We start from the raw sequence: 13,047 nt of genomic DNA, 5'->3' as shown, positions 1-13,047 counted from the left end.
GCAGCAAAAGATGCATTTGCACAGACTTTCCAAGTTCCTATTGCCTTTACTTGCTGGGTATATGTGCATCTATAAATAGGGACAAATTCATTTTACGTTCCTTGGGGACAGTCTTCATTGAACCCCAATCTTCCCAAAGGGGCAACAATTCAAATCAAAAGATTTCAGTGTGCCAACTGTACCGTTCCTGTTCAGCTTCTTACACCACAACTTCTCATAACTGTTCCTGCAGCCAAGAAAACTAGTTTTATGAGAGGCTGAACAGCTTTGGTAGTGTCCTTTTTATCAGCTGTTATCATAAATGCAAAGAAATAAATCACAGACAACAAGCCACCTGAGAGAGGTTGTTCCTTCTTAGTGCAGTAAACCACAACATTGCTTTCTTGCTGAAATTTTATGAAACACTCAAGGGAACCAATCATTTATATATATATATTACAGATCTCCATGTTATTATTTAAAAGACTTCTCTGCTGGATTTTATGGCAGATTAAACTCCTGGATCACTCAGTTGGTCAAATATTCATAAAGGTAATTAGAAATAAATTAATACACTTCATAAGGATTGTAGCTCTTTGCTGGAAGACAGACTCAGAACTGAAGGAACTCCTATTGCATCACTAAAAGCTTCAGACGATTATTTCATGATTTCAAGTAAATGGAAATCCTTCAAGACTCTAGATCAGGGACAGACCAGGGAAGGCTGTGCTGATGTTACTCTACCATAGCTGTCCATTATTCTTCACCACTCACCATATCAGCTAGAGAACCAAAGAAAACCCACCATTTTTGCATTTCAGTGGGATATGATCATGGTTAGGTCTTGCACAAGCACCAAACACAGCAGGCCCCAGACCTAAAAACGGCTCATCTTCATTTGCTATCTTGAAAGATTTTAGAAAGCTTCTATTGAGGTTGGGGCTTTTTGTTGTTCTGTGAGTCAGATCTAATCCCAGCCTAGCATTTTTTTTCTTCTTCTTGGCAACAGCAATCAAACCATAAAAGGTATTTTGTGCTGTTCAAGGAAGCTGAGCAATGCTTCCACCCCACTTTAATGTTTTCCTTACAGATTGTGTCTCGAGGGAAAGATGCTGTTCTACATGCTGCCAAGTAACTGGCAAGCAGAAATAGCTTAATGTTCAACCAGATTCAATATATGGTACTTTTTCTGGCGTAGTCAATTATCCATCAAAACAATGCCACATATGGCACCCAATGGCCATGTCTGAACCTATCACTAAACCAAGATGTTTGTTGTTGTTTTTTTCCTATAGGACTGAGTCTAAAGCTTAAATCCTCCTCCTCCTCCTCTTTTCTGGTGAAGACACAAGGCAATGAAGCATTGCACTGCTTCACTTACAACTCATCACAATTTGTTGTTATGTCTGAGAGGGAAAAAAGTACAATTTGAGTGTGGTTTGCCCAAAGGAGCCAACTTCATAATGCAATTGGCAACCCAAACTTGCTCATGTATGCTGATTAAAAACTAACCACATTTCCCAATTCAGACAAAACCCCAAAAATGCTTATATGCCCCCCCTTGCAATCACATTGAAAAACAAAGTTGAATTATGTCCACAATATTAAACTATGTTTCCACACTTTCTCTGAACCAGACCACTCTTTTTAAAAAATAAGGAGTCCAGTAGAATTGTTCTATCTAAGAAAATCACTCAGTCCTTCCCTTCCTATTTTACTCAAAGCATCTGTCTTCTCATGCTTGCCAAAAGAATCATTTGCAATTTCCATTTTGGCATGTACTATGGAATTGACACAGCTATCCAATCTGTAGCATTTAGAAATGTTTTCAGGATTAGTGTTTAGGCTATCATATCTTAGTCACTCAAATATCAAGCCACAACTGTCTTAATTATGAGTATCTGTGGTTGAGCATATTTGTATGACAATCCTTTGCTAGCCTATCTGCAACAGAACTCAAAGTTATGTACTATATAACTATTATATACTCATAAAGAACTCACTTAGTGCAGTATTACATAATTTATTTTCAGCCCTAGCAAATATTAGGATAAGCCAATTACCTCCAATCATTTCAGTCCATGTTATCTTAGATTCTTGATCTTTGTTTAAGCCTTTTCTAACATCAGAAACAATCAGGTGGACCAACCAAGACACAAGAGAAGAGAAGAGAAGAAGGATCTGTGCTGTTTGCTCAAAGGATTGTGAGATTTTAAAAAAGCAAAGAAAAAAAAAATGTTTTCAAGAGCACTAAACATCCCACAGCATATGAAGATGCTTAAAGGAACCAAGCAACACTGTCTGCTAAACTATACAGAGATTTTGGGGTTTTTTCCCAAGACTCATTTATGAAATCTATCCTAGTGATTTGTGATAGCTCAGTTTTTAACAGAAACAACCAACCTAAGGATCTCATGTGATATTAACATAGAGCACAAAGTAGTTTACATTCTCCTTCAAAAGTCTGGCTCAAATAACGGGACTCAACATGAATCCAGCAGTTTTAAATCACTTCCACAGAGCGTGCGGAGAATAAGTTGCCACACGTTTAGGTCCCCAATTTAGCAAAAGAGTGACCAAAGTAGAATAATTATCCATACCAATTCCCCTTTACCCACCCCGAATATCATCAGTAATACTTATCTATTTTTTTATTTATTTAGCTGGGAGATCATCAGATGCTCTCACACAGAAGCCCCATTGCACTAAATGGGTACAATACCAGATCACCTCCTTATGAAAGAAAATGGACTGTGCTTTTTACTCTGTTTTCTGACTCTAAAAGTCAATTTTCTCACCATAATTTTTTTAAGTCACCATTTTCACACCGTGATGCTAAACACATTTACCTGCAGATAAGTTCTGTGGGTGTCAGATGTTGATATTTAATTGCAATGTCTTTTAACACATGCAGGACTAAAAAGCATAACAATGGACCAGTTTCTCTCACACATCCTGACATCACTGGTATCAGCAAGGCATATCATCTTTGCAAACCAGAAAACTTTAGATGTCTATTTTCAAACCAAGCCTTGCAATGTGAAGCAAAATCCATTATTAGCGGTTTATGGGCAATTGAATATATTTGACTTTCTAAACCTTGCAGAACTAGGCCCTAACTGGAGACGTCTTTCCATTGCTTAGTACAAGAATTATTGTCCTGCTGCAATTGAAGAAAAATATACTGGGTTCCTGTGGTTTCAACTGTACTTGGAAACATGAGCATGCAACAATTCTGCACTGTTAAAATGCTTACAATCCAACAGTAAAATTTGTGGACAGAGGCACCTGAATCATTTCAACCCCATCCACTTTTCCCAGGGACTCCAACACATCAAAACACAACTTCTTAAAAAGAGCCCATCTGCACAGTGGTGACACTATTCAAATTCTACAGCCCTTCTTGAAAAGCAGGACTCTGGAAGTTATCAATGAAAACGTTGCTTCTGAAGGTTTGCCCATCCCGAGGCGCCAAGCCTCCTGAGTGCCGATACTTAAATGCTCTGCCAGGAAAATTGCTACATACTTGTGGTTTTAATCCCCTACAGACTTCTGAAAGAGATTTAAAACCAACTCCGTAACGGGGACCAGGAACAGAGAACAAAGTAGAACCAAACTGGGCACTGAAAGAGTGCCAGGGAACTTGATAACAAAAAGAGGAGGAAGTGGTGATCCTCCAGTCTCAGCTTGGCTGGTTACACAGTTGTAGCTGGATGCCCATCCTCGCCCTCCCACCCCTGTATTAAAGTTGCCTAGATAGAATTACACGAATTGTGCCATTACTTTGATAACACTGAATGCTTCAAAATACTTACAAAGGAGAGCCCTGTGTGCTGAATTTCACCTCAGATACGTTTTGACAAGTTCATTGAGTATTCTAAGGGTGGTTACTTCAGCAACAGACCTCTGCGTGGGTTATAAATACAGCACCTCGTTAGCAGAGACTGGTCCAAAACTCCAGAAGCAATGTTGAGAATGCTAGCAGATGGCTTTGCTAGAGAATGGCTACTCTCCATCCGGGGGGTGGGGGTGGGCAGGGGGCACCAGGACCCCTTCTAATGGATCTTGCTTTATGCCATGGCTCATCAGACAGACCGAACCCTTCACCATCAGTCAAGAAAACAGAATGTCAGCCATGAGATGAGTTTGACAGCTAAACCTTCCAACAAGTGATGCAATGAAAATTAAGCACTCTGACCCCCAGAAAACATGCCGGCTTAACTACTGGTCCCTTCAGCGTGACAGTTATTAAAGAAAGGATTTCTTTGGGTTTCCGTACCAGTCTGAACCGTCCCTCCCCCCCAAATTCTTAGCTACTGCAAGATTGGCAGCCAGTCAGCTGAGCCAACACAGTCCCGTAGCGCCATCTAGAGGCACATTCTTGCACCCTAATTTAGACAAGCACCAATGAAATGAATTAGACAGCACTGCATTTAAATCTTTATTATCCAGGAATAATTTGACCCAGATCATCATTGTAAGAATAATATCCCCCAGCCCCTAATGCTGGATTTGGATGAAATATGAGGTTCCTTGACCTAATTTTTTTATGGTATACTTCATAGCTTTAAAATGACTCATGAAAACTCGCTTATGGGCTAATAAGAGAATGTGTTTACAATGGAGTGACTTTTTCCCTGCATAATTCATTGTGGGTTTTCTTTTTTCCTCAATTGTAAACAAATGCATTCCTCTTGACGGTATACTTTGGCCATTTAAAGCAGGAAAATAAGCAAAATAAAAGCAGACACAACTAAAATGCCACTTTCTCTTCCCTAACAGACACATAGTGTTACTACTATACAACTGAAACTATGATAATTAAGAACAGAGCTTAGTTGTATCCTGCCCAACCAACACAGTGCAACACAACCTTTGAGCCTTGGTGAAGACAAACAGTAGCACAACAAATGTCCCAGATCAGTTTGGAATAAATGGGGGCGGGGCGGGGGAACAGCTAAGCCAGCCTCCTGTGAAAATACAACTTTTCTTCAATCAGAAGTCAATATATTTAACCCTGAAACATTTCAGTACATCTAATATTTTCCCCTTTGGTCTGAATCTGGTAGACCAAGACCCATTCTCATTCTTCTTCAGCAATCCTCTACCCTGATAGATTTGCGACAAAGCATTATACCTTCGCTCCTAAGCTCTAGCTGGTGTACCTGTGTGCGTGTGTGCACCTTGGTGAATGGATCCGTGAATGCTTGTGTGCGTGCCACTTGTCCTAAAACAAAAGCAAAAGAGTGGGGGACTTATCACTTGGGACCACCGTTTTCCTTTACACAAATGCATAGTCCTGTGAGGCGGGAAAGCCAGGGGACACCTTTTCACCCCTTTCTCTCTCCTTAGCAAAACTAGGCTAAAGTTATCGCGAAGGCCAAGACTTCCTCCTGGCACTTTAGTACTGGTTGAGCGGGCACTTGTATGCAGTACTTATAGACCAGTAAAAGTGCTCGTTTACCTGTCTGGTGTGTAAGGGGCCCTTTGTCTTGAAGCCTCCTTGGGAACTGCACTCTGAGGCACTGAAGTGATCTGAACTAGTGGAAGAGCGTTTGGAGAGGGTGTCGCACCCCCCAACAAAGGTGTTGTCCAAAGGGAGCTCCTGAATCACGTGATGCTTCTTCACCGAGACGGGAGTGTCGGGCTTAAGATGGAAGGCCGACTGTGGGGAGGCAGATTTGTAATGCTTGGCGAGATCGGGGCTGCTGGGCTTAAAGGTGGTGGGTGGCGCAGTGCCCCAGTCAAACCTTCCTATGCTCTGTTCCTCCAGCTCAGCTGGGAGGCTAATGGTCCCGTTGATCGGCTCGTGAACAGCATCCTCAGGTTTGGACTCCTCAATGGTCACAAAATTCAACAAGGAACTCTTAGGAGACTTCCTTTTCTTCCGCTTCTTCTTCTTGTTCTGCTTGTTCTCCTGGTTGGGGGACATCCACTCGGCCCCTTGCTTGCTCCTCTGGGCAGCCTTGAACCTGGAGGCATGGCGGCAGCGGACCAGAACGGTGACAAAGATGACCACGATGACCACCATGGCCCCTGCCACAATAGCAATCATGATGGTAAGGTAGTCCTCATTTTGGTAGGGCTGGCTGCTGTCCCCAATATTCCTATCCAAGGGGGTTTCCATAGTCCTGCGGATCAGGTCATAGATATGAGAGGCGTTCCCCGCGGTGTCGTTGACGTACAGAAACACAAGGACAAGGGTGTGCAAGGATTTAGGATAGCCCAGATCGCTAATGTTGACCACCAACCGATGCAACCCCACATCGGTCGGAATTGGTTTCTCTTCCAGGGTGATGTTACCCGTCACAGGGTCAATACGGAACAAGCCTTTGTTGTTTCCGCTGACTATTGTGTATTTCAGTTCAGCGTTCATTCCCGTGTCAATGTCAACCGCAAACACTTCTGCTACCACAGACCCAGGGATCGCTGAGAGAGGTACCAGCTTAAAAGATGTATTGGAGGGGGGGTAGATGACCACCGGGCTGTTGTCATTAACATCCATGACATTGATGGTGACCTTAGCGGTCGAAGAACAGGGTGGCTGTCCTCCATCAATCGCCTTGACATCAAAGGTGTAGGAGCTTTGCTGCTCGCGGTCAAAAGACACGTTTGACTTTATAACTCCAGAGTAAGGGTCTAGAACAAAGTTCTCGTTGTCATTCAAGATGGAGAGGGATACAGCCTTATTCTCACCCGCGTCTGCATCGGTCACTGTGATCACTCCTACAGTACTATACTTTGGTAGGTTTTCAGACACAAAGAACTGAAAATGGTTGTGTGTGAATTTGGGACTGTTGTCATTCTCATCTAGCACCGTAACAATCACAGCCGCCTGACTCTGCAAGGGAGGGGTCCCATTGTCTCTGGCCGTGATGGTAAAAATGAATCTCTCCTGCTCTTCTCGGTCAAACACCCGGGATGCTGTCAAAACCCCCGTCTTACGATCCAGATCAAAAAAGGAGGCGTTGGGGCCGAGCTGATAAACGATGTCTGCGTTCTTGCCACTGTCCTCATCAGTGGCACTAATAGTGGTTAAGTACAGACCCCGCCGGTTGTTTTCAGAAACCGACAGCTCAATGACAGGCTGGCTGAAGATGGGAGGGTTGTCATTCTCATCCTCCAATTTGACTCTTACCAGGGCTGTCTGGTTCAAGCTGGGCTTGCCCGAGTCAGAGGCAACTATTTTAAAGCTGAATTCTTTGGTGCCCTCATAGTCCAGCAAGGAAGAGGTCTCTAACAAGTACTGGTTGTCATAAACAGCCTTCAAGTGAAACGGCACCTCTCTTTCAATGAAACAGATCACTTTGCCATTCACGTCAGTGTCCTTATCTGAGACGGTAATCAGGGCAATCTTGGTATTGACAGGGTCTTTCTCAGATAAGTACACCGTGCCATTGATGGGGCTTATGATGTACCTGAGGTCTATGTTAGGGGGGTTGTCATTGACATCAGTCACGTTGATGGTGATGGTTGCCCGGGCAGGCGTTGAGCTACCATCGCTGGCCAGGACTGTCACCTTGTGGATGGCAGTTTCCTCTCGATCTAAGGCCCTCTGAACCGTAATTAGCCCAGTGGTGTTGTTTAAAGCAAAGAGCCGCTTGGTTGCAGGAGCAACCTGGGCCCCAAAGATGTATCTGATTTCCGCATTGCTTCCTACATCTGCATCTGTGGCGTGGAGCTGGATGACTGAGGTCCCTACCGGGGCATTCTCAGGTATGTGGACTTCCACCTGGCCCTCTTTAAAAACCGGCCTGTTGTCATTGACGTCACTTACGGTAACCTGGAGGATGGCCGTGCTGGATTTCTGGGGGGTTCCTCCATCCTCCACCTTGATCTTCATCACATAGGTATCTTTCTGCTCCCGGTCCAGGTTCTGCTGCACAATCAGCTGAGGCCACTTCTCCCCTTCCGGAGTTTCCACAATATCCAGCCCAAAGACACTTTGCCCGTTCAGAAGTTCGTAGTGCTGCACTCCGTTGAAACCAGTGTCGGGGTCTGTCGCTGAAGGGATGGGGAAGCGGCTGTTGATCAGCGTGTTTTCAGGGATGGAGATGTTGATGACGGGGGATGGGAACATCGGGGCGTTGTCATTGGTGTCCTTCACAATGATTTTGATCTTGATCAGCCGGAAAAAGTCGTTGGGGAGGATCACCACCTCCAGCTCGAAGAAGCACTCGCTTTCTTCCGCATAAGCAGCACCGGCACAGAGTCTCTCCCTGTCGATTCGGTTGGAGGTGGTGAAGATCTCCCCCGTGGTACTGGACACCTTCACCAGAGGGGCATCCCCTGCTTTGGAGACCAGCCTGTAGACGAGACTAGTGCTGGTTCCTGTGGCAGCATTGATGTGAGAAATATTCAGATCCTTTGGTATGTTCCCAATGGGGACATTCTCAGGCAGTTCCTCCCGGATCGTGTAAATAAGTTCTTGAGCCACAGCAGAATCCAGCCGCAAACAGGCAATCAGAGCAGCCAACAGGTAAAAATCCCTCAGGTCCATGATAATGTGTTTATAGATCCTTCTCAAGGTTTTAAGGTTCCAAGATGTCCACAAAGGAGCGCCAACAGCGTCTTTGCAAAAGGAAGCTTGCCGGCTGCATCACGTTCAAGCTCTGACTTCCCAACAGCCCCTGCCAACAACACAATCACGACAACATTTGTAAAGAGGTGTTAATTTTAACTGGTACGAGATGCATCTGCCAAGTCTTGTCCCACATCTCTGCAACACACAGACACGCGCGCGCACACTTGCAAAGGAGGAACACTCTGCCACCTGCTTCATTTCTTGCTTTCCTTCTTGTGTGTGTGTGTGTGTGTGTGTGTGTGTGTGTGAGAGAGAGAGAGAGAGAGAGAGAGAGAGAGAGAGAGCAATTCCCTCTTCATGAATGCACCAATATACCGCCACTGGCGCTGAGTGCACACTAAGAATGAAATTAACTAGTTACAAGATTGAGTGGAGGGTAGGGGGAAGAGACACCAATGCAATTCACGCCAAGACACACACACACACACACACTCTCAAATCAGCCCACAGCCAAGAGCATGCCAGCCCCTGCTTCACCTCCCCCCTTCATTTGGAGGCAAGTTAAAAAAAAGGATAGGGAAGGGAAGGGAAGAGAAGGAGCTGAAGCAGAGACTAACTGCAGTTGGAAGCATTTTGCAGCCCCCCCCCCCGCGCCTTTCCCCCCAATTAAATTACCTAGCCCCGCGGTGTGCCTTTTATCCTCTGATGCAAGAGAAGGTCTCAGCTGCAGGAGGAGCTTTCCAGACAGACCGGGGGCTGCTGCAGCTGACAGCCAGCAATGCAGCCCCGTTCTGGGCACTTCCTAACCTTTTACCTGAAAGAGACCAAAGGACTTCTCTTTCCTTCCCGCAAGCGGGAGGAAATGTCACCTTCTTCAGATGATACCCTATATAGTGGTGTGTGTGTGTGTAGGAGGGGTGAGCTGAGCTTCCTTCTCCCCCCCCCCCATGCAACTTCCAAATAAACAGAAGATTGGGCTAGGGGGTGTCTGGAAGCCGCTGGGCAGCAGCCAACAGCTGTTTACAAAGGAAGCGGCAGGAAGGGGCGCTTCGCGGGCAGAAGCTGGGTTCTGGGCAAGCAGCTGCCACGCACCGACACCGCAGCCCTGAGGAAAAGGGTCAGGGACAGCCGAGGCGGGGCGAGCGGGGGCACCCTTTGGATCGGGGCGGGGGGCGGGGAAGAGTTTGAGGAGAGATCAAATCTGCATCTGCATTAGGAGCGCCGCGGCGATGCCTGCGCTCCCACAACCTTACCTTGACGCAGGCAGAAGGGGAGGGGGGGTTGACACCTTCTCCCCCCCCGCAGCCCCGAGAAGATCCACTTCCCTCCCTCCCTCCCCGCGAACCTCGCTCCGATTCTAGCCCTCCCCCGCAAGCCTTTCCGAGAGCTCCCAACTTTGCACTTACGTGGCCGCTGCTCCTCGCCTCCCCGAACTGCGGGAAGCCGAGCGGGGAGCCGGGCGCCGCTGCTCCCCAGCCCTCCGCGGCGCATCGGGGACGCCGCGCACCCAACTCGGCGGGGCGAGAGGGGTCAGCGGGCGGCGGGGAAGGCCGGCGCGGCTGCCCGGAGCCCGGCGCTGGGGCTCGGCGCTGGCAAATCCACAACTCCCGAGAACGAATTCCCCGCTCTGTCCGGCTCGGGCGGCGTCGGCATCCTCCTCCGCCGCCGCCTCCTCCTCCGCCGCCGCCGCCTCGCCGCCGCCTGGGACCTCCGCGCCCGCCGGCTTCCTGCGGGGATGCTCCGAGGGAGGCTGGTCCCGCCTGGGGCTCTGGCGGCCGCGTCGGCTCACGCCCCGCGAGGCAGCCAGCCCGCCCGCCCGCCAGCTCGGGGCGCTTCTCTCCCTCGCGGGTCCGGGGCGCGCCACGCTCCGCGCCGCCCGCCGCGGCTCCCCATGCCGCTCTCGGCGGCGGCGGCGGCGGCGTCTGGAGACGGAGCCCCAACTTCTTCGCCGGGGAGGCGGCGGCAAGGCAAAGCCGCCCGCGGTGCCCTGGCCGGTGCTGCCCGCCGCGGGGTGGGAGGCAACCAGGGCAGATGTGGTGCCCGCCGCCCGGTCGCCCTCGCGCCGCGCTGCTCCGCTCCGCTCCCGCCGGCTCCTCGCCGGACTGGCTTTCTTGATATAACTCTCGGGGAGCCCGGCGGGAGGGCGGGAGCGGGGCGAAGCGACGCCCCTCCGCGGCAGCGGGTTGGGTGGACGGGCAGGGGGCGGGGAGCGGGGTCCAGGCGGCCCGCCGATAGGACGAGGGGCGCGTCGGTCAGGGCCTGGAGGCGGCGGAGCGGCAAGAGCCCGGCTTGCCGCGGTGCTGAATGGCCACGCAGCGGCGGCGGCGGCGGCGGCGGCGGGACCGGCGCTTGGCGCAGCCCCGGAGCCCGCTGCCGGCGACGTAGCGCCCGCCGCTGGGCTTCGGTCCGCGCCCTGCCTGCCTGCCGCGGAGAGGCCAGCGCTGCTCTGAGCATACGAGGAGCGCCCGGCTCTCAGCGAGCCAGCCCGGCCTGGCCAGAGGTGCTGGCGCTGGCCGGGAGGAAGCCGGGCGGGGAGGCGGAAGGACGCGCCGGGAACGACGGGCGCGTGAGCGGAGGCGAGAGGGCGTCTCTCGGCGGCGGCCACCCCTCGCTTCTCCGGACCTGCTTTGCCTGGTTGCTTGCAGGGTGGTGGTGGGGGCAGGGGTTGCTCGGGAAGAGCCTCCCGGTCAACCTGGGAAGAAGAGTGCGTGCCCCCTTCCCCTGCCGGGGGGCGGCGGGCGGGGGTGAGGACCTTGGATACCCTCTGATGTCCAGGGGGAGATGCCGAAGCTGGTGCTCCCCCCCATGGTCCTCCAAAGGAGAAGCTTCTGGCAGCTGCTTCCAGGGGTGAAGGAGGAAGGTGGAATCTGGCTTTCCAGTTGTGGAACTTCTGCGGGCATCAGGTGGGGGGACAGCAAGGGAGCTATCTGCAAGCCGCGGGGGCCAAGAGACAGCAGGATCAGCAGCAAGTGTCGGTGGTAGGGTGGCCCCTTAGTCCCCAGAACTAAGTCACCGTTGAGCCCCCTTCCCACTCTGAAGTCTCAGAGGGAGGTGCAATCAGCAAACAATTGCTCTCCAAGCAGAGGCAGACCTCACATCTTTCCTGGTCCTCCAAGTATCCAGAGGGGGAGGAGCACGCCATAAAGCACCAGGAAGCCAACACCATTCAGCTAATTCATACATGAATGAAATCAGGCTGTAACTGGCCATCATGGTTGGGCTGCTTCAGGACACCCTCTCTTGTTGCTAGCACAGGTCGCTTGGCCCATCAGGAAGAACACAGCCAACCAATCAGAGCAGCAAAGAGAAAGGCTGGATAATACACAGAGTGGTGCTTCATGAATTGTACACAGTTTAGCACATAATACCGCAGTTGATTTTTCAGGTCTGGTCCTGATCTCTCCCATGGAAGGTTGTTTCTGGTTCAGATAAGTTTGGCAGCATGCCACTTTACTTGCAGAGACATCTAGTCCTAAGTACCGTGTTGACTCTCAGCAACAGGTGAACATGTGAAGAAGTCAGCCACAAACCACTTCGATAACCCCCCTCCCCTCCATATATATGTCCAATTCTTGGAGACTGCCTGGACAAGTCCTTGCAGTTTTCTGGGCAAGGTTTTCCAGAAGTGATTAGCCATTGCCTGCTTCTTAGGGCTGAGAGAGAGGGACTGCCCCAGGGTCACCCATCTGGCTTTGTGCCTAAAGTGCGACTAGAACTCAAGGTCTCCCTGTTTCTAGCCCAGGGCCTTAACCACCACACCAAACTGGCTCTTATGTACATATTTTACTGAAGAAATTTTTAACAAAGTAAAAACCATAAAAGAAAATAGAGATAATAAAGAAAAATAGTAAATAGTGAAAAAAGAAAATAGAAGAAGAAATAGAAGAAGAAAAGAAAAGAAAAGGATTATAAAGAAGTGGCTTCCAATCTTCTTGACAGCAGCTATAAATACATTGATATTTTTTCCCTCTCTGTCTAAAGTTACATCAGAATTTCCTTCTTTCCATAAGCTACCCTTTCTAATCTTCAAACCCATCAATCACAAGTTCATTTTTCTCTTTTTTCAGCAAAAAGTCCATAAGGGGTTTCCAATTACTGATAAATGTAGTTGTTGATCTTTCTCTAATCAAACAAGTTAATTTTACCATCTCTGCTAGTTCTGTCACCTTCACCAACCATTCCTCCATTGGGGGTCCATTTCAGAGTCTTTCCATTTTTGCACCACTTTGGTACCACTTCCAAGAAAATGGCATGGGAATATCCACAAAGTCACCCAGAATAGGCCACTCCTTGAAGGAGATGTGACCTGAGATTGATCTAGTTCTTCCCCAAGGGGTTTGAGTAGAAGTTCCTGAATGTGGGAACCCCTCCTTCAAACTGGACCCCTCCCTTCAGAAGGTTGGACAGTCCCTTGGATAACTGGCTTTACTTTGCAAAGCCTTTGCCTCACATGTGAGTTAATCTGTACTCTACTGTCTGATCAGGACATTTGAATATCTAAGCCATATTTATTTAATTAATTAATTTGGATGCTGCCCCACTCT

The 13,047-nt window shown here is 49.0% G+C and overlaps 1 protein-coding gene across 3 annotated transcripts in view; it reads right to left on the bottom strand.

Moving 5' to 3' along the window:
- PCDH9 (protocadherin 9) overlaps nucleotides 1-10,165 on the bottom strand; it is a 721,360-nt gene extending 711,195 nt beyond the window's left edge. Inside the window, exons 1-2 of one of the 3 annotated variants that reach the window (XM_063304544.1) lie at nucleotides 9,910-10,165; nucleotides 5,444-8,609 (exon numbers count right to left, since the gene is read on the bottom strand). In XM_063304544.1, the coding sequence (XP_063160614.1) occupies nucleotides 5,444-8,479 (3,036 nt within the window). In that variant the 5' untranslated portion in view covers nucleotides 8,480-8,609; nucleotides 9,910-10,165. The remainder of the gene's footprint in view (nucleotides 1-5,443; nucleotides 8,610-9,909) is intronic. The other 2 variants (XM_063304545.1, XM_063304546.1) reach the window with 2 other exon arrangements.
- Nucleotides 10,166-13,047: the final 2,882 nt, after the last annotated feature.

The sequence above is a fragment of the Candoia aspera genome, chromosome 5, assembly GCF_035149785.1.
Source record: "Candoia aspera isolate rCanAsp1 chromosome 5, rCanAsp1.hap2, whole genome shotgun sequence".
In the NCBI taxonomy this organism is placed as follows: domain Eukaryota; kingdom Metazoa; phylum Chordata; class Lepidosauria; order Squamata; family Boidae; genus Candoia; species Candoia aspera.
This window is presented reverse-complemented; position numbering and strand designations above follow the sequence as displayed.